Raw genomic sequence first — 23,838 nt, forward strand, 5'->3', positions numbered from 1 at the left:
TTGCAATGCAAATACCAATACATCCAACAACAAGAGTTTGCAGCCGTTGTAATATCTGTATGCTAGTCCGCTCAGCTAGTCAGTGACAGAGGCGGGATCTGAGCGGACTTGAAACGGATCCTGCCTCTGTCACTGACTGGCTGAGCGGACTTAAGACGTCACGTTTAAAGTCCGTGTCAGACACCAGGAAGCGGCCGGGAACCGGGGAGGTGAGTGGACATCTTTTCTCTTAGCCACCTCCTCTCCGGCCAGATCCCAAAATAGCCCCCACGCAGGAGTACCCCTTAAACTAAATTCCTGTCTCCATCCCCCATGCCAGATTTATTCAGATCCAGTGAATATAAGCCTGTTGTGCTGCAGTCTCGAAAACCTGCACCAGCAGGTATGGATTTACAGGCCATACAGGTTTATGGCTTCTATTGATCAAAAATCAACAGAAGCCATATAACTAAGTCCTAGAAAATCATATGTTCCAGTGTCCTTTATGGTATATAATTTGTGAAATGTAGTTTCTTATCATTTAAAATCTTATGACAGTTCAAAATTCCTATTAGTAAGTTTCTGTGCAGAGTGAAAATTTTCTCTATTACAGATTAGATATTATAGAGGAGCATTCATACTATACCCATCAATGCCTGTTGTTTCCACATAGCATACACTGTTAGGTTCTGTACTGTACAGCAATAATAAATCAGCCTGTAAAATAAAGTATTTATATATATATATATTAAATTTGCAAACACGCCCATCCAAATGTGCTTTATAAACATAATAAAGAAACTTTTAGTAAATGAAAAATTGCAGAATTTTTTTTATAAAAATTGTATACTGCACATAAAAAGCTTTAACCCTCTTTGGACTATGTAAAAATACCGGACCACACCATTTCCATGTGAATATAATTGTCAGGACAAGGGGGCTAGGGACAAGATCAGCCCTACGATCAGCCCTACAGCTGAGCCCACCCACTGTCCCTACCTACTTGCCTCAAACGACCCTAGGCAGCCTCAGACAACCACGAAGGTATAGGTGTAACACAGAATGAGACAGACTAACAAAGGGAGAGTCGACAAACCAAAGTCCAAATCAAACAGGCAATGCAGTACAAAATCAGCAAACAATCGGATAGTCAAAGGTCAGGCGGCAGGTCAGATAACAGGTAAATCGAGCAGAGGAATTAGGTACAGGGATCGCAGGAATAGACAGGGGGAGCTGGGATCAGGGTATGAACTTTAACAGCCAGCGCTGAGAGACTTGCTCAGTTTCCTTTTATAAGGATCAAGAGCCCGGTCTGGATCCCCATTGGACCGTTGCACCAGTGCTCTGATCCTCCAGGTTCCAGGCAGGCAGAGGAAAAAGTCAATCAAAGGACTTGCTCAGCTGCAGCAATCAAGTCTAGCAGAGCTCTAAGTAACTCCTGCATTGCCGGATGCTGAGTAGCAACTGAGAGCTACTGCACATTCCTGACAGTACCCCCTCTTATGAGGGCCTCAGGACCCTTATTGAATGCACTAGGTTTAGAAGGATTTTGTGCAGGACATGGTGCATTCATATCCTTTCCAGAAACCCATATACATTCCTCTGGGCCAAAGCCCTTCCAGTGGACCAGATACTGTATGGAACCCTGAACCCAACGAGAATTAAGTATTTTCTCCACCTCATATTCCAACTCACCCTGGATGACTAGTGGAGCAGAAGGCGTTGATGGAGATACCGGTGGAATGTATTTTTTCAGGAGTGCTTTGTGGAATACATTATGGATATGAAATGAAGCAGGCAATTTCAATCTAAAAATAACCAAGTTAATTATCTCAACAATAGTATATTGACCAATATATTTGGGTGCCAGTTTGCCAGACTGTGCTCTTAACCTTAGGTTCTTTGTAGAGAGCCAAACCTTTTCACCTAACAAGTAGTGATGGCCAGGTATGCGTCTTTTATTAGCATGCTTTTGGAATTGTTCTTGGGCTTTGACCAAGCTCTGATGACAGTTTGTGCACAGTTTTGAGAATACAACTTCGGCTGAGGGGTTATCTGACTCAGTGGCATAAGTAGAGGAATATCTAGGGTTAAAACCATAATTGCAAAAGAACAGTGACATCTTAAGTGAGCGCTGCTCATGATTATTTAAGGCGAGATGTAAAGTCCCCCCATTTGTCCTGTGCATCAGTCCCGAAACATCTCAGAAACTGTTCTAGAGACTGGTTGATCCTCTCCGTCTGCCCATTTGTCTGCAGGTGGAAGGCAGACGAGAAAGACAAGGAGATACCCACAGTATTCTCTCCGAAACTTAGCCACAAACTGAACACCCTGATCGGACACAACATTTTCAGGAATACCATGCATGCGCAGAATGTGATTAATAAACAGTGTAGCCAAAATACGAGGATTTGGTAATTTGCACAAAGGGATTAGATGGCACATCTTGGAAAATATATCAACAACTACTCAAATAACAGTTTTACCCTTGTACAGGGGCAAGTCATTGATGAAATCCATCAAGATATGTGTCCACAATCTCATAGGCACAGGTAGAGGGTGTAATAACCCTTCAGGTGGCCTACGAGGAACCTTGGACCTAGCACAGGTCTCACATGCATCCGTGAAGGACTTAACATCTCGGGCCCAGGAAGGCCATCAGTAGTGGTGCAAGAGCATGTATTTGGTTCCTGCCACCCCTGGGTGTTCAGCTAACACGGAGCTGTGAATCTGCTCTAAGACTCGGAGGCGAAGATTGGGGGTACAAATAGAAGTGCCTCCAGAGTGTTCCGGGGTGCCAGAGACTGAGACTCAGCAATCTGAGTCACCAGGTCAGGCTGCAAAATGGCCACTACCACACCAGGGGACAGGATGGTATCAGGTTGGACCCTGGGCATGGTCTCACTGTCAAAACTGACAGAGCATTAGCCTTGACATTCTTGGAACCAGGCTGGTAGGTTATCTCAAAATTGAACCTAGTAAAAAACAAGGCTCATCTGGCCTGGCGTGGTGTGAGACGTTTGGCCTGGTCCACATACATGAGATTCTTGTGATCAGTAAATACCACAACCTTATGTTTTGCTACTTTAAGGAAGTGTCTCCATTCATCAAAGGCCATTTTTATATTCAACAACTCTCTATTACCTATGTTGTAATTGCACTCTGCCTTGGAGAACTTCCTTGAGAAAAATGCAACGGGTCGGACCCTTGGGATAGCACAGCTCCTACCCCCACCTCAGATTCGTCCACTTCCACTATGAAAGGACGCTTAAAGTCTGTCTGTATCAGCACTGGAGCCTCTGAGAAACACCGCTTGAGCCGGTCAAATGCCAAGTTAGCGTTAGGGGTCCAATTTACCAGATCCGTCCCCTTTTTAGCTAAATAGGTAAGAGGTTTGGCTAAGAGCGAGAAACCCTTGATAAATTTCCGGTAATAATTGGCAAAACCCAAGAACCTCTGCAAAACCTTAAGATTATTGGGCCACTCCCAGTTCTCAATGGCTTGGACCTTTAAAGGGTCCATACTAAACAAGTTCGAGGTTATCTTATACCCAAAGAATGAGACCTTCTGAATTCCAAATTAGCATATAGACAGCTTGGCACACAACTTATTAGCTCTCAGAAGCTCCATGACAGTGCCGACATACAAAATGTGAGAAGACAAGTAGTGGGAAAAAATTAAAATATCATCAAGATATACAACCAAGAAGCGACCAAGGTACTCGCGGAATACAGTACATCATTTACAAAGTGTTGTAAGACTGCCGGGGCATTGCATAACCCAAAGGGCATAACCAGGTATTCGAAATGCCCTTCAGGGTTATTGAAGTCACTATTCCATTCATCACCCTTGTTAATCCTTATTAAATTGTATGCTCTCCGCAAATCAATTTTAGAAAACCACTTAGCTCCCACAATTTGATTAAATAAATCAGAAATAAGGGGTAGAGGATGTTGGTTTTTCACAGTGATTTTATTCAATTCACCATAGTAAATACAAGGTCGAAGCCCACTGTCTTTTTACCCTACAAAAAATAATTCCATCCCCAAAGGAGAGAAGGAGAGGCGAATGTGACCTTTGAGTAGACTCTCCTTTATGTACTCCTGCATGGCCTCCCTCTCTGGGCAGGATAAGTTAAATATGCGTCCCTTAGGATATTTGGTCCCGGGTAAGAAATCAATTGAACAATCATAGGGTCGATTGGGAACTCTCATCGAACACATCAGTATAATTGGACAAAAATTCTGGAATCTCCCCCTCCTCAGGGGAACATTCCGCTAGTGTCACGGCAACACAATGAGGACCGCACTTAGACCCCCACTGAACCAGTTCCTTGCTGGACCAATTGAACACGAGGTTATGTGCATCTAGCCAGGGCAACCCCAGTATAACATCAGAAGACAGATTGTTAATGTGGAGAAAATTGAGAGTCTCCACATGAACAGACCCCACCTTAACTTTGAGGCGTAGTTAATGGACCGCACATCCCCCTGAGTAAAGGGGGCAGAGTCTGCACCAATGACATTCACTGGACACCTGAGCCTCAGCTGACATGCCTCTAAACCAGACCAAAATACAGGATTAATAAAATTGGTGGAATACCCAGAATCTACCTGGGTGTACCCAGAAATACATCTATTCCCCAACACCAGAGAAAGTTTCTTGTAAATGCAGGTTACCTGTGCGCCTGAGTGACCCCTCCATAGTCGCTCAGGCACCTGGAGCTTTCTGGCGGAGGTTCCGGCCTGGAAGGACTGTACTCTATGTCCCGCTTTTCCACAGTACAGGCAGAGGTTGTTTTGTAGACGGTGTGCCCATTGGTTTCTGTGGCATCCACTTGTATTGGTTCCTTATGAGGGGGTGAAACAGGAGGGGAAGGTTTAGGGAAGTAGGTTGGAGACAAGGGGGTTCTGGTCAGGTCTAGAGTACCCCTTTCCCTCTGTCTGCCCCTTAACTGTCAATCCACTCGTGGTAGGCCACTAACAAGTCTTTTAGTCAGCCAGGCCCGGAAATGGAACCGAAGGGTGGAGTCGTTCCAAGTGGAAAGGCTGCTCCACTGCCGGAACTCTGAACAGTAGTCCTCTACTGGACGTTTACCCTGCCGTAACCTGGTGGTTTTCGCTCCACATTGGCTTCACTATCCGGGTCATCATACAGCAGGCCCAAAGCAGGGAAGAACCGATCAACTTTTTGCAAGACGGGGGAGTCAGGTGACAGGGAGAAGGCCCAATCCTGAGGTGGCCCTTGGAGGAGGAACAAAATTATGCTTACCTTCTGAGCCTCATTTCCAGAGAAACGAGGAAGCATTGAAATTTTCTGGGAGCTGGACGGGAGGCTCAGGAGGTACCAAGGAGGTCATAGTAAGCTGTTGAGGGTCGTCTCCTCCTCTTGGACTCTCTCAGCCAGCTCCTGCACCATAGTGTTGAGCCGCTGCATTTGGTCAACTATGTTGGTCATAGCATTCATGGTGACCGTGAGGCAAAACCAGCTGGCTGGCTATTCTGTCAGGACCGGGGAGGTAGGGACATGACACGACAGTGAGCCCTACAGCTAAGCCCACCCACTGTCCCTACCTACTTGCCTCAAATGACCCTAGGCAGCCCCGGACAACCACGAAGGCGGTCCCTGCTCTGGTATAGGAGTAACACAGAATGAGACAGAGACGAACAAACACAAAGGGAGAGTCGACAAACCAAAGTACAAACCAAACAGGCAATGCAGTGCAAAATCAGTAAACAATCGGATAGTCAAAGGTCAGGCGGCAGGTCAGATAACAGGTAAATCGAGCAGAGGAATTAGGGAGCTGGGATCAGGGTATGAACCTTAATAGCCAATGCTGAGAGACTGGCTCAGCTTCCTTTTATTAGTGATCAAGAGCCCGGTCCAGATCCCCATTGGACTGGTGCTCTGATCCTCCCGGTTCCGGTCAGGCAGAGGAAAAAGTCAATCAAAGGACTTGCTCAGCTGCAGCAATCAAATCTAGCAGAGCTCTGAGTAACTCTTGCATTGCCGGATGCTGAGTAGCAAGCGGGTGTGTCACACAAAAGCAAAAACAGGCTCAGGTCACACCAGGCTACTGCACATTCCTGACAATAATAATGTATCTTTTGTAGCAGCATGAAGAGAAATACAGACTGACTCCTGTGTTAGACACTTGCAGCAGCCCACAGGGAGCATTGCAGAAGACAAAGTCAATGTGATGGCGGAGTGCAGTAGTTCCAGAAAAATAGGTATATTTACATTGGCACAAGGGCATCCACTAGTTTTTCCTATACCTTGTAGGCTGGCACAGAGAAGAGGGTCTGTACAGCTGGAGTGGATGGCACCGATTACCTCAGGCACACCCTGTGTAGTGTCCACTGATGGATTGTGTGATACTCATGATGTTGAGTGTACAGTTGATGAGCCAGACACAAAGTTGAAATGTAACACATTTCTTTTTACCTTGGAAACTTGGCAAAAAATTCTTTCAGAATAATAGAATCACAGTAGAGCAGTTGGAGAGCACTATTAAGGAAAGTGAGGTAGAATGTGGGGGTCCCAGTAGCAGTCTATTCTTCACTGTAGCCCTTTAAATAAATGCACTAGTCCACTGAATACCCTTGAGAATTGACACAGGGGGTAGATTTTGGAGGCACCCCATGGGCACTTGTTATGGTAAGCCAGGAGTGGGACCAGCTGGGCACACCTGAGTGCTGGCTCGGCAGCACTGTGTGCAGTTGAGAGTTGAAGTTGCTGTAGTGCAGTGTAGAGAAATGAGCCTTGCACAGTTGCTTGTGTGGGCACAAATGGATAACTGAGGCTTATATGAAATAAACCAGGATTAGCTTTTACATTTTGAAGGTCAGGTACCGAATCTTCCAGTTTAGAATTCAACAACCGTTTGTTTAAGGGGATAAACACTCCAGCAGGGAGGCAATGTATACAGAAAGTGCACACACACTTTTGCAGAGCTTTATATATAGTCCTGATAAGACTCAACAATCTTTAGAAATATAATAGTGCTTTGTAATTCTTGAATGCACTTGAGAAAAGACAGCTGTTTAGTGTATACTTGAGACAATACTGAAGCTGAGTTGAATATATGTAGACAATATACTGAAGGTGAGGTAGCAGTAGGTGAAATGGACTTTAGTTGTGCTGCAAGGTTCAGTTAGGATGCTGCTGGTTATTGGAATTGGGGCCTATTCAGGCTCAATGACTCAGCTGGGGCTGTTAAAGACAATTCCTGAATACACAGTAAAGGTCATATACTGATACTACTATGTGGGAATAGATTGACATGATAATAGGGAGTACAGGTGCATCTAGTGGAGGAACCAGTTGTGTGGGAGAGTCTCAAAGGACACGCTAGCAAGTTGCAGTAGAGACTTGGCCATTGCACTTAGCTAAACTACTGATTCAGTTTTGGTACCTCAGTTACTTGTAGACTCCTTCAGAGGTAGCAGAAGTTGAGAAGACAGTCCCACAGCATAATGAGTTTAGTCCTGGCCTCACTGCAGCTCCAAGTTGTGCTCTAGCCAGACATGGCTATGATCAAGTAGTCAAAAGAAAATACAGAAGTTCCGCACAAGGCTTCTGGCAGGCAAGAGGCTAGAGGCACAAGGTCAGCAGGCTCTGTGAAGCTCTCTTTCATACACTTGTCAATACTGGACCTCAACTTAACCCATAAGGTACTCGTACTCGGACGAGCATCTCGCATTACTCGAGACAATGGCATCTTCCTCTTCCTGCATGTTTGGCGACTTTTTCTCAGCCAATCATCATGCAGGAGAGTCTTTGGGAGCTCGTACCATCACGTGGGAACCCTTCATGTCGATAGCAGTGATTGGCTGGCCAGATCAGGTGACCCTGGCATATAAGTAACTGGGCCGGCAGTGCTGACGTCAGACGCAGGCTGAAAGAGATTAGGGAGAGAGCTGCTGTCTGTCAGGGAGAATGTTAGGAAGGGAATTAGCAGTCCTGTAGGCAGGGATACTATAGAAAGAACCCAACAGGCCTTTTAAGGCTCCAGACTGCTGGCTTTGACTTGCAGTGCAGCAACTACGATTTTAGCTGCACAATGTGGTGATCGACTGCTGGCAGAAAGAAACCAGTATCTTTTCTCATCTGCAGCCAGTCAGCAGAGTTGCTTTATTTCTTAGTGCAGCTATATCCAAACTCACTGCTGATTGTCAAGTGTAACAGGTGGCATACACCATATAACACACAGACTCCATACGACTACCTTCAAAAGTAGTCTGAGCAATATATTTTCTTAGCTTGCTGTGATCTGTAGTGCAGCTATCTCAGTCTTGACTGTGCAGTGGCCATAAAATCGTGAACCCCAGGTGTAAGGTCTAGGACGAGGGCATGGGGCTCTGCAGTGGGCAGAGGCCGTGGTTCTGGGCAGGGTGACACAGCACCCATTGAGGAGGGAGCAGCGGCATACAGCAGACATTCACTCCCTAGCATTTTTTTCGCATTTTATGGGGTCTCAGGGTACACCGCTATTGAAACCGCAGCAGTGTGAACAGGTTATTACTTGGAGAGCGGATAATGTGTCCAGTAACTTATCCACCACCCAGTCTTCCACGCAGTCCACCCATGCTAGCCAAGGGAGTGGAACCCTTGCTCCAGCAGCTCAGCCTCCTTTCCCACAGCCAGACCCCTCCAGGGAAAGGAGGGATTCAGATTCAACATGCTCCCAGGAACTCTTTTCTGAGCCCTTCCCAGAAGTTGATCTGTCCCGATGCTCAAACTATGCAGCTCACGCACTCAGTGGGTGATGAGAGTGAGGACTTGCAAGTGGGGTTTGAAGTGGTATCTGATGATGACAATGAGTCAGACAGTGACGTTGTTGTCATGGATGTAACTCAAAGTGGGGAGCAGAGTGAGAAATTGGAGGAAGAGCTGGTGGATGAGGACGAGGTGACTGACCCGAGCTGGGTGGATAAGCCTAGTGAAGATTATTGCTGGCAATTGCTAATTGCCGTTAATACCGTGCCCTGTAAAATGCTGCTTCCCTGCTTTCCCCCGAGAGCATAAACTTTACTAAAACAGCTAAAAATTTGTTTAGCTGTTTTAGTAAAATTAATTTAGATTAGAATATTCGATCACATATTTGATCGAACTCAAATCTTTCGAATAGTGCAGTATTCGATCGAATAGCTATTCGATTGGATACTATTCGCTCATCTCTAGTTTTCAAACAACCTTCCCTGGGCCGAGCTTGGGTCCCCTGCAAAAATGCTCGAGTTTCCCATTGACTTCAATGGGGTTTGTTACTCGAAACGAGCACCCAAGTATCGGGAAATTTTCGTCTCGAGCAATGAGCACCCAAGCATTTTAGTAATCGATCATCACTAATAATAATATATGATCATAATTTCTGAAATAATACAGGATATGACATTTTCATCCATAGAATATTAAAAAAAACACAACAAAATAAAAATAATACAATAACAAAATTGTTAAATAGAAAATGTGTAAAAACGGTTAAATACATAAAAAATTTACTGTTATATCCTGTAATACACACAGGGGGAGATTTATCAAACATGGTTTAAAGTGAAACAGTTGCCCCTAGCAACCAATCAAATTCCATAGTTCTATATTGGCAGCGTTTGCAGGGCCCTTGCAAGCTGTTTCAATAGTTTCTGTATTGTGTATATAGTTCACGTTTCAGGATAATGTTGTTGCTGCATATAGAGAGGTTGTCCAACAGTAGTGATGAGCGAATAGTGAAATATTCGAATATTCGATATTCGTACGAATATCTCCCGAATATTCGATCCCATTAAAGTCTATGGGAACAAGTATTCGATTATTGAAAAACATCTATTCGACCACTTGAAGGTAAAAACTGGAAGCTGGGGGATTTGCAAAGTACAGTTGGTGTCGCAAAAAATAAGGGCTCATGTAAGTCTGTCGGCCAAAAAAATAAAAGAGCTATGGCCTTTTAAACACTTGGAGGAAAACAATGAAGGTGCAAAAAAGAAAATTAGATGAGGAGGATAGGGGTTAATAACATGTTTGGGTCCTTGTCCAGCTGCTGAATAAATTTGGAGCCAGTCAAATGCCTCACTAATGGTACTGCATAATGGATAATCCATCTGCAGGGCTCCAACTCAATTAGCTGACATGCTGCCCCAGACTTCCAAGGAACGTCCACAATACTTCACTGTTGCCTGCAGACCTATTACTGGACTGCTCTTCCCCCTTTAGGGAACAAACTGCCTTCTGGTACAGTCAAATATTCTTTTAATATTCAAACAACTTCTCTCCAGAGCACCTGCTGCCATTTAAAGGGGTTATCCAGTGCTACAAAAACATGGCCCCTTTCTTTCAGAGACAGCCCCACTCTTGTCTCCAGCTTGGGCAAGTTTTTGCTGCTCAGTTCCATTAAAGTGAATGGAGTTTAATTGCACTGGAGGCAAGAGTCGTGTTTTCTCTGAAAGCAAGTGGCCATGTTTTTGAAGAACTGGATAACCCCTTTAACTTCACCCCCTTTTCTATGTTTTTGTTCTGTAGGCTTTAATGGTAAAAGAAACCAAAAGAGCATAGAGAAAATATTACTAGTGCTTTGGTGTCACCCAGTGGCAATTGTTGAGAAACGTTTTCAAAGTATTCTTTGCTCTTTTGACCTGTGTAGTATAAGAATCATCGAGACCACAGAAGATTATTATTAGTGCTTTGGTGCCACCTAGCGGTGATTTTTGGAAAGTGATTTCAAAGTACTGTATACTTGGCTCTGTAGGTTATGTAGTAATCAAACCTGATCGTTCGGCATTTGATTAGCGGTGGAAAACATGGATATAGTCATTGTCTGTATCCAAGTTTTCCAAACAACCTTAGAGCTTTCTCCAAATTCAGCAGCCACCGCTAATCAAATGCCGAACGATCGGATTCGGATGGACTCGAGCATGCTCAAGGTTCACTCATCTCTACAAAAAACACAATGAGAGAACAGAGAATTATTAGTAGTGCTGTGGTGCCATCTAGTGGTCGATTTTAGAAAATGCTTTCAGGATACATCTTGTGCTTCAGAAAATTAAATAATGATTCCAGGGCACATGTTCTAATTACAATTTGTATGTGGGTGCAACACAAAAGGGACTATACAAGTGGCACTGTGTTCTAAATTATTTGGCCACTCTAGATATTGGTCTTGCCGATGATCTAAGGACTACTGGCTGCTGCAGTGGATGTTTATTGTGATCACCTCCACATCTACTTGGTCAGGCAGTGGTAATCAGTGTGCAGTCCTTGGTCTGTGTCCCGGTTTAAAGGGAAGGACAAAAACTGGTTGTGGGTTTCATGGGTCGCTGTTTAGCTCTGCAGCCCTGTTCAGCCCTGGTGAGGGAGCAACACAGCTGTACAGACGAAGGTGGCGACTGAAGTTGGGACCATTACCTCCTGTTGCAGGGTGCCTGGACAGTTGGTGAGTTTTGTAGTAGTTTTAGTGTGCCGCTGATGGGGCATTTCCCTGAGTTGGGAAGACGATGCTGTTGTGCTTCTTGAGGCTAACAAAACACAGCAATCGCTGAGCTCAGGGAGACCAGCAAAAAAAAAAAAAAAAAATCGAATGGAGTACTCACTGAAGAGTCACCATTGATACATTGCCCCCTATAAATTTAAATATGCAAAAGAGCTGTCTGTGGAGCCTCAGTTACGAGTCTCAAAACACAGGAATAGCCAGATATCCCTCCAGGAGAGGAAAGCCTATTGCCAGGGGGGTGACTCCCAGTGGGGAGATCACCAAACCACCCTGATACGTAGTCCCTTAAGTCCTACTCAGTTGCGAGTATTGGAACATAAATAGGGAAATACCAGGGTGGCCCCTTTTTGCATCAAAGTCTAACTCTGTGGCGAGTATTGCGTCATGACAAGGGTTTACCAAGGCAGGCATCCATCCACAGACGTCCATTTCCGGGTTGTTGCCCCTCGTCAGTGTGGAGTAGGATTCTGGCTAACAGGGGCAAGGAAAAATAGACAAAACACAGCAATCGCTGAGCTCAGGGAGACCAGCGAAAAAAAAATCAAATGGAGTACTCACTGAAGAGTCTCCACTAATACATTGCCCCCTATAAATTTAACCTCTTAAGGACCCATGACATACCGGCACGTCATGGATCACTGTCACTTAAGGACCCATGACGTACCGGTACGTCAGCCCTTTAAACGGGCGCCGCGGCCGGCCGGGTCCCGATCGGGGGAGATAGCCTGCTATAATACATAGCAGGCCATCTCTCCCTGTCGGCATGGAGGGTTGTTAACCCCCCCCATGCCGACGATCGCCGCTATTGGCTGATAAGCCCATAGCGGCGATCGGAACCTTTCCGGGCCATCGGTGGCCCGATGACCCGGAAAAAAATGGCGGTCGGTGCTGTCCGAGGACGGCACCGACCGCCATTACTGTAAAAAGTAATGGTGGTCACGGTACCACCGTCCCGATCGCCGTGAACGGCGATCAAAGTCTCCACAAGTAATAAATACCTGCTCCGGACCCCTCAGCTAGGTAGCTGAGGGGTCCGGAGCAGGTATTTGTACATTACTCACCTGTCCCGGGGTCCTGATCGGCGTCTTCCGGGTTCCCGGCATCCTCTTCCTCTTGTCGGGACTTCGGCTTCTTCCGTGAGTCCCGATCGTCTCTTTCCGGCTCCAGCGTCGTCTTTTTTCGTATTTTTCCGGCTCCAGCGTCGTCTATTTTCGGATCTTGCGCTCTGCTGCCCCCTAGCAGCTGATAAGTGTAATACACGTATCAGCCACTACAGGGATGTTCAGAATGTAGTAAAAAAAAATTTTTTTTTTCCCAATTTTTTTTCTTTCTATTTTCCGCACCCTATCGCCGCTGAGTGTTGATCAGCATCGCACGAAAGTGCGCTGCTAATCAGCAACTCCTCCTTTTTGGCGTAGGGTGGTTTTTTTTTATATCCTACTGCCACGGTCTGCTGATAAGTGCCGAACATAAGTGCGGCATTTATCAGCAACACCATTTTTGGCGTAGGTTTTTTTTGTATACTTACTGTAAAAAACACGTAAAAAAACACTACATTACACCACACTACATTGAATAAAGTTTTACACTACACCACTACATACCCCATATACCAATCCCTATATAAAAGTGGCCCCCAGGGTGTTTTCGGTGTCGAACGCATACGTTATTATTGCCTCCGACACCGAAACAGCCAGTGAGGATGAATGGGGGGATCCTTCTTTCCTCCATTCATCCTCATCCTCCTCATCATCCAGTGACGTGTCTGGGAGTAGCGTAGCGTACGCTGCCCCCCAGACACGTCTTTTCCGCCAGTACCGTCCCAATAAGAGATGACGGTATGGCGTGAAATTCTACAAACTCTGTGAGAGTACCTCAGGGTACACTTACAGATTTAGGGTACGTGCACACTGCGGAATGGCGAAGGATAACCCTTTGTGCATTCCGCAGCTGGCACCCGCCGGCGGACTGATGCAGGGGCGCGTCTCCGCCCGTGTCATAGACTCTATCCTATGCATGGGCGGATTCCATCATCCGTCATTCCATCAACACGTTGGACGCAGAGCGGAATCCGCCCGTGCATAGAATGGAGTCTACGACACGGACGGAGACGTGCGCCTGCATCAGTCCGCCGGCGGGTGCCAACTGCGGAATGCACAAAGGGTTATCCTTCGCGATTCCGCAGTGTGCACGTACCCTTAGAGTGTATGAAGGAAGGGACACTCGAATCCAGCCCCCAGATGCCCACTCCCCCCCCATCCTCGGAACAAGTGGGAAGATCGTCCGGGAACTGATCTTCCCACTGCTGGATAAAGGTTACCACCACCTGTACGGGGATAACTTTTATACCAGCACCCCCTCTTCCGGTCCCTCGCTGCCCGAGCTACTGTAGCTTGCGGCACGATCCGAACATATCAGAAGCAGTAATAGAACCCTAATATTTAGCAGCCATGGAGCGGACCCAGTGCTTCTGGATATGAAGGACCCCGGATCGCACCAGGACAACATTTTCCAGGTGACGTCCCCCACACTGGAGAAAGGGAGACCCCAGAAGAAGTGCAGAGTGTGGGGTAACAGGGGGATCAGGAAGGACACCATTTTCCAGTGTGACACCTGTCCTGATCCCCCCGGCCTCTGCATACTGGATCGCTCCAAGGTGCACCACACGTCATTGGGGTTCTACATTATCTAAATTCTGTCCCTTATTCCTATGTCAGGGGTCACGTTGATCCAGGGATTATTCTGATCGCCAATATGGAGTCGGGAAGGAATTTTTCCCCTGTGATGAGGCTACTGTCGTCTGCCTCACGAGGGGTTTTTGCCTTCCTCTGGATCAACACAGGTTGAGTTTGATGGACACCTGTCATTTTCCAACCTTATAAACTAATAATTGGCCTAATACCCCCAAAATAAATTAGAATTGTCCCTTTTCCCCAGCTAAGTAGGTATGGCCGCCATTCCCATTAGAGGATGCCATGATGCAATTACAAAGCCTCTGTGCGGCCAGGACAGTAGAAACCCCCCACAAGTGACCCCATTCTGGAAACTACACCCCATAAGGAATCTAACAAGTGGGGCAGCGGGTATATGGCCCCCTGGTGACGGCCACATTTGGGACGTGAAAATGAAAAAAATGGTATTTTTTATTTTCACGGCACATGTCCTACACATGTGCCCATCACTAGTGGGGTCCATATGCTCACTGCACCCCTTGATAGATTCCTTATGGGGTGTAGTTTCCAGAATGGGGTCACTTGTCGGGGGTTTCTACTGTTCTGGCAGCACAGGAGCTTTGTAATTGCGACATGGCCTCCATCCCCCATTCCAGCCTCTAAATGGCGCTCTGTCCTTTTGGTGACTTGCCCTGTGCCCATATGGCAAATTATGTCCACATGTGGGGTATTTTCGTACTCAGGGGAAACTACCCTACACGTTTTGTGTTCATTTTCTTTTTTAACCCCTTGTGGAAATGGAAAAAAATCAAGGCTAGACCAACATTTAGTGTAATTTTTTTTTTATTTTTACTCTAAATCATTGATCTTGTCTTGATTTTTTCATTTTCACAAGGGGTTAAAAGATAAAAAAAACACAATGTGTAGAGCAATTTCCCCTGAGTACGGAAATACCCCACATGTGGACATAAAGCGCCATGCGGGTGCAGTGTAAGCCTCCAAAGGGAAGGTGCGCCATTTGGTTTTTGAAGGCTGGATTTGGATGGAATGGATTTCGAGGGGCCATGTTGCATTCAAAAGGCCCCTGTGTTGCCAAGACAGTTAAACCCCCCACAAGTGACCCTATTATGGAAACTACACCCCTCAAGGAATGTAACAAGGGGTGTAGTCAGCATATGGACCCCACTGGTGACGGGCACAAATGTGGAACAATGTGGCGTGAAAATGAAATATTAAATTTTTTACACTATAATGTTGGTCTAGCCTTGAATTTATCATTTTCACAAGGGGTTAAAAGAGAAAAAAAAACACAAAATGTGTAGAGCAATTTCCCCCGAGTCCGTAAATACCCCACATGTGGACATAAAGCGCCATGTGGGTGCAGGGCAAGCCTCTGAAGGGAAGGAGCGCCATTTGGATTTTAGAGGTTGGATTTGGCTAGAATGGATGATGAACGCCATGTCGCATTTACAGAGCCCTTGTGCTGCCAAAACACTGTAAACCCCCCACAAGTGACCCCATTCTGGAAACTACACCCCTCAAGGAATCTAACAAGGGGTGCAGTGAGGATATGGACCCCTGGATGACGGGCACATTTGTGCCATGAAAGTGAAAAAATGAAAATTTTCACTTTCATGTCACATTTTTCCACATTTGTGCCCGTCACCAGTGGGGTCCATATGCTCACTGCACCCCTTGTTAGATTCCTTGAGGGGTGTAGTTTCCAGAATGGGGTCACTTGTGGGGGGTTTCCAGTGTCTTGGCAGCACGAGGGCTCTGTAAATGCGACATGGCCCTTGAAATCCATTCCAGTGAAATCCAGCTTCCAAAAGCCAATTGGCGCTCCTTCCCTTTGGAGGCTCGTCCTGCGCCCGCTTGGCACTTTATGTCCACATGTGGGGTATTTCCGTACTCGGGAGAAACTGCGCTACATGTTTTGTGTTTTTTTTTTTCCTTTTATCCCTTTGTGAAAATGAAAAATTGAAGGCTAGAACAACATTTTAGTGTAAAAAATACTTTAGTCTTTTTTCAAGCCATATTGTTTGGAAAATCTGTGAAGCACCTGTGGGGTCCAGATGCTCACCGCACCCCTTGTTAGATTCCTTGAGGGGTGTAGTTTTCTAAATGGTGTCTCTTTAGGGGTGTTTTTTAGGTTTTGGCACCCCAGAGCCTCTGCCAACCTGAAGTGGTGCAGTCAAAAATGACCAAAAATAACGGAGCCATTGAAATTCACTAGGCGCTCCCTTATATCTGAGGCTTGTGGTTGCGTCAAATAGCGCAATAGGGCCACATATGGGGTATTTCTATAAACTGCAGAAATGGGGCAATGAATATTGGGGTGCATTTCTCTGGTAATAGGTTTATAATTATGAAAAATATTGGATTACAATAAAATCTCTGCACAGAAAATTAAAACTTTCAAATTTCTTACACACTTAGCTTTTATTTCTGTGACTCCCCTAAAGGGTTAAAAAACTTTCTGGATGTGCTTTTGCAGAGTTTAGGGGGTGCAGTTTCTGAAATGGGGTGCTTCGTGAGGCTTTCTAACACACAGTCCCCTCAAATACACTTTAAACCTGAACAGTTCCCTAAAAATATCTGATTTTGAAATTTTACTGAAAATTTGGAAATTTGCTGCTAATGTTTTAAGCTTCCTATTGTCTAAAAAAAATGAAAGATAGTTTAATAAATGCCGCCAACATAAAGTAGACATGTTGCTAATGCTATTTAATATATAATTTATGTGGTATAACCATTTTCTGTATAAGCAGAAAAGTTTTAAAGTTGGAAAAATGCATTTTTTCACAATTTTTCACGCTATTTTGGGTTTTTTCATAAAGATTCGTTATAAGTATCGACTCCAATTTACAAGAAATGTGAAGTACAATATGTCACGAGAAAACAATCTCAGAATCAGCCGGATAGGTAAAAGCATCCCGAAGTTATTAATGAATAAAGTGACACTGGTCAAATTCATAAAATTTGCTCCGGTCCTTAAGGCCATTTCAGGCCCGGTCCTTAAATATGCAAAAGAGGGGTCTGTGGAGGCTGGCAGACCTCAGGGCTACTGCTTCCTTTTGTGGGGTGCTCAGTTGGTTTATAGTCTCTGCAGGGCTAAACTATGCAGTGCTGGTGAGGTGTATGCTGCTCAGGTAAAGGAGTGGCATTGCTATGTGTTCTAGCCTTAAAGGACAAGTGCCATGAAAAACTTTTTCCCAGTATTTGAAGCACATTACAAAGTTATATAACTCTGTAATATGCTTCAATCACCTCTCTGCCTCCCTTCCCTGTATCTTCCCCCCTCCACCCCCCACCAGGAACTCACACAGACCTAATTACTGTCGTCACCGTCACCAAGCTCTTCTATCAGCTCCTTCTCCTCTCAGCCCCCCCTCCCCTGCCCTGTCAGGTGACTCAGCTTGCTCAGCTCCCATTGGCTGAACAACTGCAAGCCATCACTTGGACTGCGGAGGGGGGGCTGCTGTCATAGGACCTAGAGCAGCCCTCCTGCTGATGAATCATCCTCACAAGAAGGAGCTGCCTGGTGACGGTGACGGCAGTCATTAGGTCTGTGTGAGTTAGGACACTCCCTGGTGGGGGGTGGAGGGGGGAAAAGACAGGGAAGGGAGGCAGATAGGTGATTGAAGCATATTACAGAGTTATATAACTTTGTAATGTGCTTCAATTACTGGGAAAAAGTTTTTCATGGCACTTGTCCTTTAATGGAGGTAAGATGGGGGAGTCGGGATCGCTGTTATAATTCCCGATTCGGGACAAGCTTATGCCCAAGGTCTGTTGGGGTTTGAGGGTGAATTAAGTGTGTGGGGGGGGGAGGTTTTTTTTTAATCCACTACTTGTAATAGATATTCAGGGGGCAGCCAGAGCTCGATTAAAAGGCAGCCACTCTGGGTGTCCCACCCAATGGAAGTTCATTTTTGTTTTGTTTTTTGCTTTTCTATGGAATTATTTTATACCCTTATTTTTTGACTTGATCATGACGATTATTTACAGCCTTAATATATGGCCATATTTTTGCCTCAAAACATTGTGTACTTAGATCTGTCAGGAGATCATCTCCTAGTCCCCAAGTACTGCTGATCCCATTCTCCCTCACATTTCCTCCTCTTCCCTCTCAGCCTTTGAACCAGTGACAGAGAAGGAAGTCTCTAGACTCCTCTTATTCCCTGCCCCAGCCCCACCACCTGTCCTAGTGACCTTATTCCTTCACACCTCCTCCAGTCTCTCTCTCCTGTTCTCACTCAGGGGCGTCTTGGCATTTCTGGGGCCCCAAGCGAAGTTATGTCTGGGCCCCCCCCTTGACACGCGGTCCAAAACAATAGACCGCTGTGTGTTGCCCCCAGTAGTATATACCCCTTGTGCGCTACTGCCAGTAATATATACTCCTTGTGTGCTGCCCCCAATAGTTTATACCCCTTGTGTCCTGCCCTCAGTAGTATATACCGCTTGTTTGCTTACCCCAGTAGTATATAGACCCCTGTGTGTTCCCCCAGTTATATATAGCCCCCCGTGTGCTCCCCCAGAAGTATATAGACCTCCTGTGTGCTGCCCCAGTTGTATATAGACCCCCTGTGTGCTGCCCCCAGTTGTATATACCCCCTGTGTGCTCCCCCACTAGTATATAGGCCCCCTGTGTGCTCCCTCAGGGGTATTTAGCCCCCCTGTGTGCTCCCCTACTTGGATATAGACCTCCTGTGTGCTCCTCCACTTGGATATAGACCCCTGTGTGCACCTCCAGTAGTATATAAACCCCCTGTGAGGTTCCCCCAGTAGTATATAGACCCCCTGTGTGCCCCACCAGTATTATATAGACCCCTTGTGTGCTGCCCCAGTAGTATACAGACCCCTGTGTGATCCCCCAGTTATATATAGACCACCTGTATGTTCCTCCAGTAGTATATAGACCCCCTGTGTGCCCCACCAGTAGTATATAGACCCCTGTGTGCTCCCCCAGTAGTATATAGCCCCCCTGTGTGCTCCCCCACTTGGATATAGACCTCCTGTGTGCTCTCCAAGTTGTATATAGACCCCATTCTGCTGCCCCAAGTAGTATATAGACCCCCTGTGTGCTGCCCCCAGTAGTATATAGACCCCTCTGTGAAGCCCCAGTAGTCTATAGCCCCCCTGTGTGCTCCCCCTGTTATATAGCCCCCCTGTGTGCTCCCCCCATTTATATAGACCCCCGATGTGCGCTCCCCCAGTTAAACAGACCCCTGTGTGCTCCCCCTTCCATATAGTATATAAAACAATAAAACAAACACTTATACTTACTTGGGTCCGGGCATTTCCTCTTCTCTTCACTCTTGTGGCCGCAGGAAGGGTTTTCCCTGCGATCACAAGAGGCCGCACTCCCCTTGTCCTGGCGCTGATGCTCCAGTGAAGTCACTGGAGCGCCGGCACCACAAGGACAAAGCTGCCACTTGTGACCGCAGGGAAAACCCTTCCTGCGGCCACAAGAGTGACTGACAGGAAGGGGGCCAATGTCTCCCGCCCTGTCAGTGCTGCTGCATGTAACTATGAGCGCTCATTGCGAGTGCTCATAGTTACAGTCCAGATGGCAGCAGCGAGCGGGGCATCGGCCCTGTCCAGCGGTCTTGAGCACAAGAGCGGGGCGTGGGGGCCCCCCTGGAGGTTGGGGGCCCCAAGCGATCGCTTGGGGTGCTTGGTGCCAAAGACCGCCACTGTTCTCACTACATACCTAACTAAAATCTTCAACCTCCCCCTTTCCTCTGGCATCTAGCTCTGAACTTTCAAACACTCCACCATCACCCCATTACGGAAAAAAACCTTCTCTAGACCCCTCCTATACAGCCAACTATCGACCAGTCTCTAATCTCCCTTTTATCTCATATCTACTAATTGCATGCTGTTGGGCATGTCTTTAACCGTATTGTGGACCCAACTTTGGGAATTATTGGTTGCCTGCTGTGCATCTGTGGTATCCCACCAAGGGTGTTGCTATTGGTTACACCCTTCGTAAAAGTCTCTACTCATTGTATGCATGTGGTGATGAAGGTAATTATACAGTTTCGCCACTATATGTCACTGTATTAGGTTTATGTACTTAGATGCTGCACGGCTGAAGTATGTAAAGGGTTTGTTTATTTGTGTGTCACATGGATCTGTGGACAAATAGGAATCTTTTCTCTTCTTCTGTCCTATCATCTCTCTCTTTACTTCTTCTACTGCACTCTTCACCCACTCACAGCGCACCTTAGATATGCTGAGGAAGGAAGTCACATGGGCAAAGGAAGTGCATGGGTCTTTTGTGTTGTACATTGTAGAGGAAAGATGCAAGCTAAAAAGTTCTCAACAGTGGTCCCTCTTGGGCCCTGGCCCTCTGCCAGGTCCCCCTTCTCTCAAGAAGTTCAGTCTTAGTCAGATTCCCGTATGGGTAGGAAGCAAGACAATACACCCTCACAGGAGAGGACAAGTCAGAGACAACCCCAACCTACGCCGTGGACTAGGAGAGTCACAGAGCATGACAGTATCCAGACAGCAGTAAGATAGGAACTGATCCAAAAAGAGCAAAGTTGCTAAGGCCTATGAATTCTATCTTGCAGCATGGTTGTCAGCAGGAAATCCTCATCATTCCACTCATCCCAGGTAACAAGGTCCAGGGCCTTGTGTCACCCTCATAGGATGGTTCAGCCGACACTGGTGGGCATTAGGTGGTGTGAAGACCCAAAGGTCAATACATGGGCACAAGTATTCTCTTCTTCTTCTAAGTATTCTTCTACCTCATCCTCCAACATCCCGGCAGAGCACAGTACTACTTGGGTTGGCACTCTCACAACATCCTCCTGCCACTCTGCTTCTCCGTATTTCTCAACACGCTACACAATCAGCACGTCTGCACTCTTCACTGTATTACTATCACAGATGTGGTTTTTGTATTATCAAGTGTCTTATCAAGTGCTTTATAAAGAGATCTATCAAGTGTACCGTACCCTGTCAAAGCAAAGCCGTATAACTTGCTGCACACAAGTATTTCTCAAGTAAAAACAAGATTATTTATGATAAAGAGACTGTGTGATTCTTCTCCACACACCGACAGTGTACACTACAGCCTTGGGACACTTCCCCTTTCTTTGGGTTGCAGTTCCAATAGTCCGGGAGGGTCACTGCACCACTCCGGCCAACCATGATATCATCCCAAGGGACCCGGTAGCAACCCAGCAGGACACTGTCCACAGGGGAACAAGGTACAACCGGCCTTCTAAACTAAAAGCAGGCGTGCCATCACACTTGTGTGCCCAACTGGCACTGGCAAAATACACTTTAAACCAGTTTGAGGGACTGGACTAAATAGGACTTTAAATTTACCCAGAATCTTTACAGAATTATATCTACTAAAAATACCTTTATCAACAATGGGTATATCTACTAATGCAAAACATAAGTTTAAAAATAGCAAAAAAATGAGTGGTCAGATAATACTGACAATGAGAAACCGGTATCTCTCTATTTGATACGATCAGTGTGTTTGGGAAGGGGGGGGGGGGCCAAGAATGGCCACTAGAGGTCAATACCGTTGCCCTTCAATGATAGGTTACAGTTCACAAACACTATTATAGATGTATATACAAAATAGCAATCAGTCTCCGCTGTGAATCAATGTTATTAGGGGACCAATCAAATTGCCAGTATATACAAATACACACTGATAATAAGTGTCACGGCAACCATAGCAAATCAATGAGTGTACGTACGGCAAGTACTGACTAGAGCACAGTCAGAAATCGTTGTGCCACTTACACATCATTGAATACATCATCCCAATATACACACATAGTATGAGAGATAGACTACCGGTGCCCTAGTCTGGTTATAGGGCTGCAGGGCTTTCGCCCATACTACTAGGTAGACTATATACTAGCTGACTATCTAGTTAGTCTAACTCTCCCCGTATAAAGCCGGACAGCAAGTGATCTGCCGGCCCCGGGGACAGAGACTCAAGTGTAGCGACAACCAGGATGGATACAGACAGACACCAACATACACACTCGGCTGCAGTCACAAGTATTGAGCCACTCATCAATGCTTATTAAAAGACAAGGACAGGCCCCCTCGACATGTTTCGGCACGATGTGCCTTTGTCAAGAGGTACGGGCACTGTGCCGCATCGCGCCTTCGTGGGGATTCTTATACCTCCAGGTAGAGTGCATTCTCCAATGGTAGCAGACGTAGGAGGAGTCAGTCTATGTATCCAATCGTCCTAAAGGGTTACCCGCACATGCGCTGTCAACAGTAGTAAACTGCCGATATCACTGCCCATGAGACCGGGACTCCCATGACGTAGATGCGCAGGAAACCCTGCGCCAACACTTAGGCGATGAGAACCTCACAGCGCATTAGGTACGTATATTGAGAAGTACATATGATCATACACTTTGGAGGAAAGACTCTAGACACTGGATTACAACCAGATAGGTGCTTATCTTTGCTAGTAAACATAAATAATAGGAATGTCCCAAATTAAATCATAAGAAAAAGCTCTTAAAAGAGTGGATGGGCGGATCTCAATGTTACCAATAAATATAGAGACTATGATCATTAGATGAATGCCGTAAAAGCAAAGCGGGAGATACGACGTCTCAATTGCTGTAATGTTTTGCCCACATAAAGCTTCGGGCAAGGACACTGCATAGCATAGATAACACCCGTGGATTGACAATTGATAAAGTCTCTTATATCATAATTTTTTCCATCAGGAGGATTTCTAAAGGACTTTGTTTTAGGAAAAAATTTACAGAATTTGCAATGTCCGCAGGGATATGAGCCGACAGTAGTGGATTGTAGCCAATTCGAAGTGCGTTCTTCCGCATAATGGCTTTTAACTAGATGTTTTCTAATATTACGACCGCGTCTATAGGTGATAGCTGGATGCGGAGAGACTACGTTTTTTAAGTCAGGATCGGCCAATAGAATCGGCCAGTATTTTTTAAGAATCTCTTTGATCTGAATATTATTCTGATCAAAGGTTCCAATACATCTAATAAGTTTAGTTGATTTTGTGTCATTGGGTCTATCATTAAGTCCTGGCTCTAGCAAATGCCTTATGAAGGATTTTCTTAGGATAGCCACGAGCTCTGAATCTCTTATATAGGAGATTACATTCTTCCACAAACGCTTCCTCAGTGGAGCAGTTGCGACGTGCTCGCAAATACTGCCCCACTGGGATCGCTCTCCTGAGGGGAAGGGGGTGACAGCTTGACCACTCTAACAGACTGTTGGTAGAAGTAGGTTTTCTATATATACATGTCCGTACGCCGCCGCCAGGCTCCAAGGAAATCGTCAAGTCCAGAAAGTTGATTGTACGTGAATGTATCTCAGAAGTGAATTTCATCCCAATATCATTCTGATTGAGTATGGAGACAAATTCTGTGAATTCGCTAAGAGTGCCGTCCCAAAATAACAAAATGTCATCGATAAATTGACCCCAAAATAAAATATGTGATGTGAATGATGTATGTGTTTCTGAAAAAACAATTGTGTCCTCCCACCACCCAAGAAATAAATTTGCTAAATTTGGTGCACAAGCCGTGCCCATAGCAGTACCTTTAATTTGCAAATAAAAATGGCGGTCAAATAAGAAATAATTGTGGGTAGGTAAGAAACGCAACAAGGACAACAGAAAAGTGTTATGTGCCGTGTACTGTGTTCCCTTGGTGCGTAAAAAGTGAT

At 45.8% G+C, this 23,838-nt stretch overlaps 1 protein-coding gene across 8 annotated transcripts in view; it reads right to left on the bottom strand.

Moving 5' to 3' along the window:
* Positions 1 to 23,838, bottom strand: part of LOC138785982 (phospholipid-transporting ATPase IK-like) — a 344,961-nt gene that overhangs the window by 232,790 nt on the left and 88,333 nt on the right. For 6 of the 8 annotated variants that reach the window (XM_069962531.1, XM_069962533.1, XM_069962532.1 and 3 more), the window contains one exon: positions 626 to 696. In XM_069962531.1, coding sequence (XP_069818632.1) covers positions 626 to 696 — 71 coding nt within the window. Of the gene's footprint in view, positions 1 to 625; positions 697 to 22,302; positions 22,382 to 23,838 lie in introns of those variants that run through there. The other 2 variants (XM_069962538.1, XM_069962537.1) reach the window with 2 other exon arrangements.

The sequence above is a fragment of the Dendropsophus ebraccatus genome, chromosome 3 (genome assembly GCF_027789765.1).
Source record: "Dendropsophus ebraccatus isolate aDenEbr1 chromosome 3, aDenEbr1.pat, whole genome shotgun sequence".
Taxonomy (NCBI): Eukaryota; Metazoa; Chordata; class Amphibia; order Anura; family Hylidae; genus Dendropsophus; species Dendropsophus ebraccatus.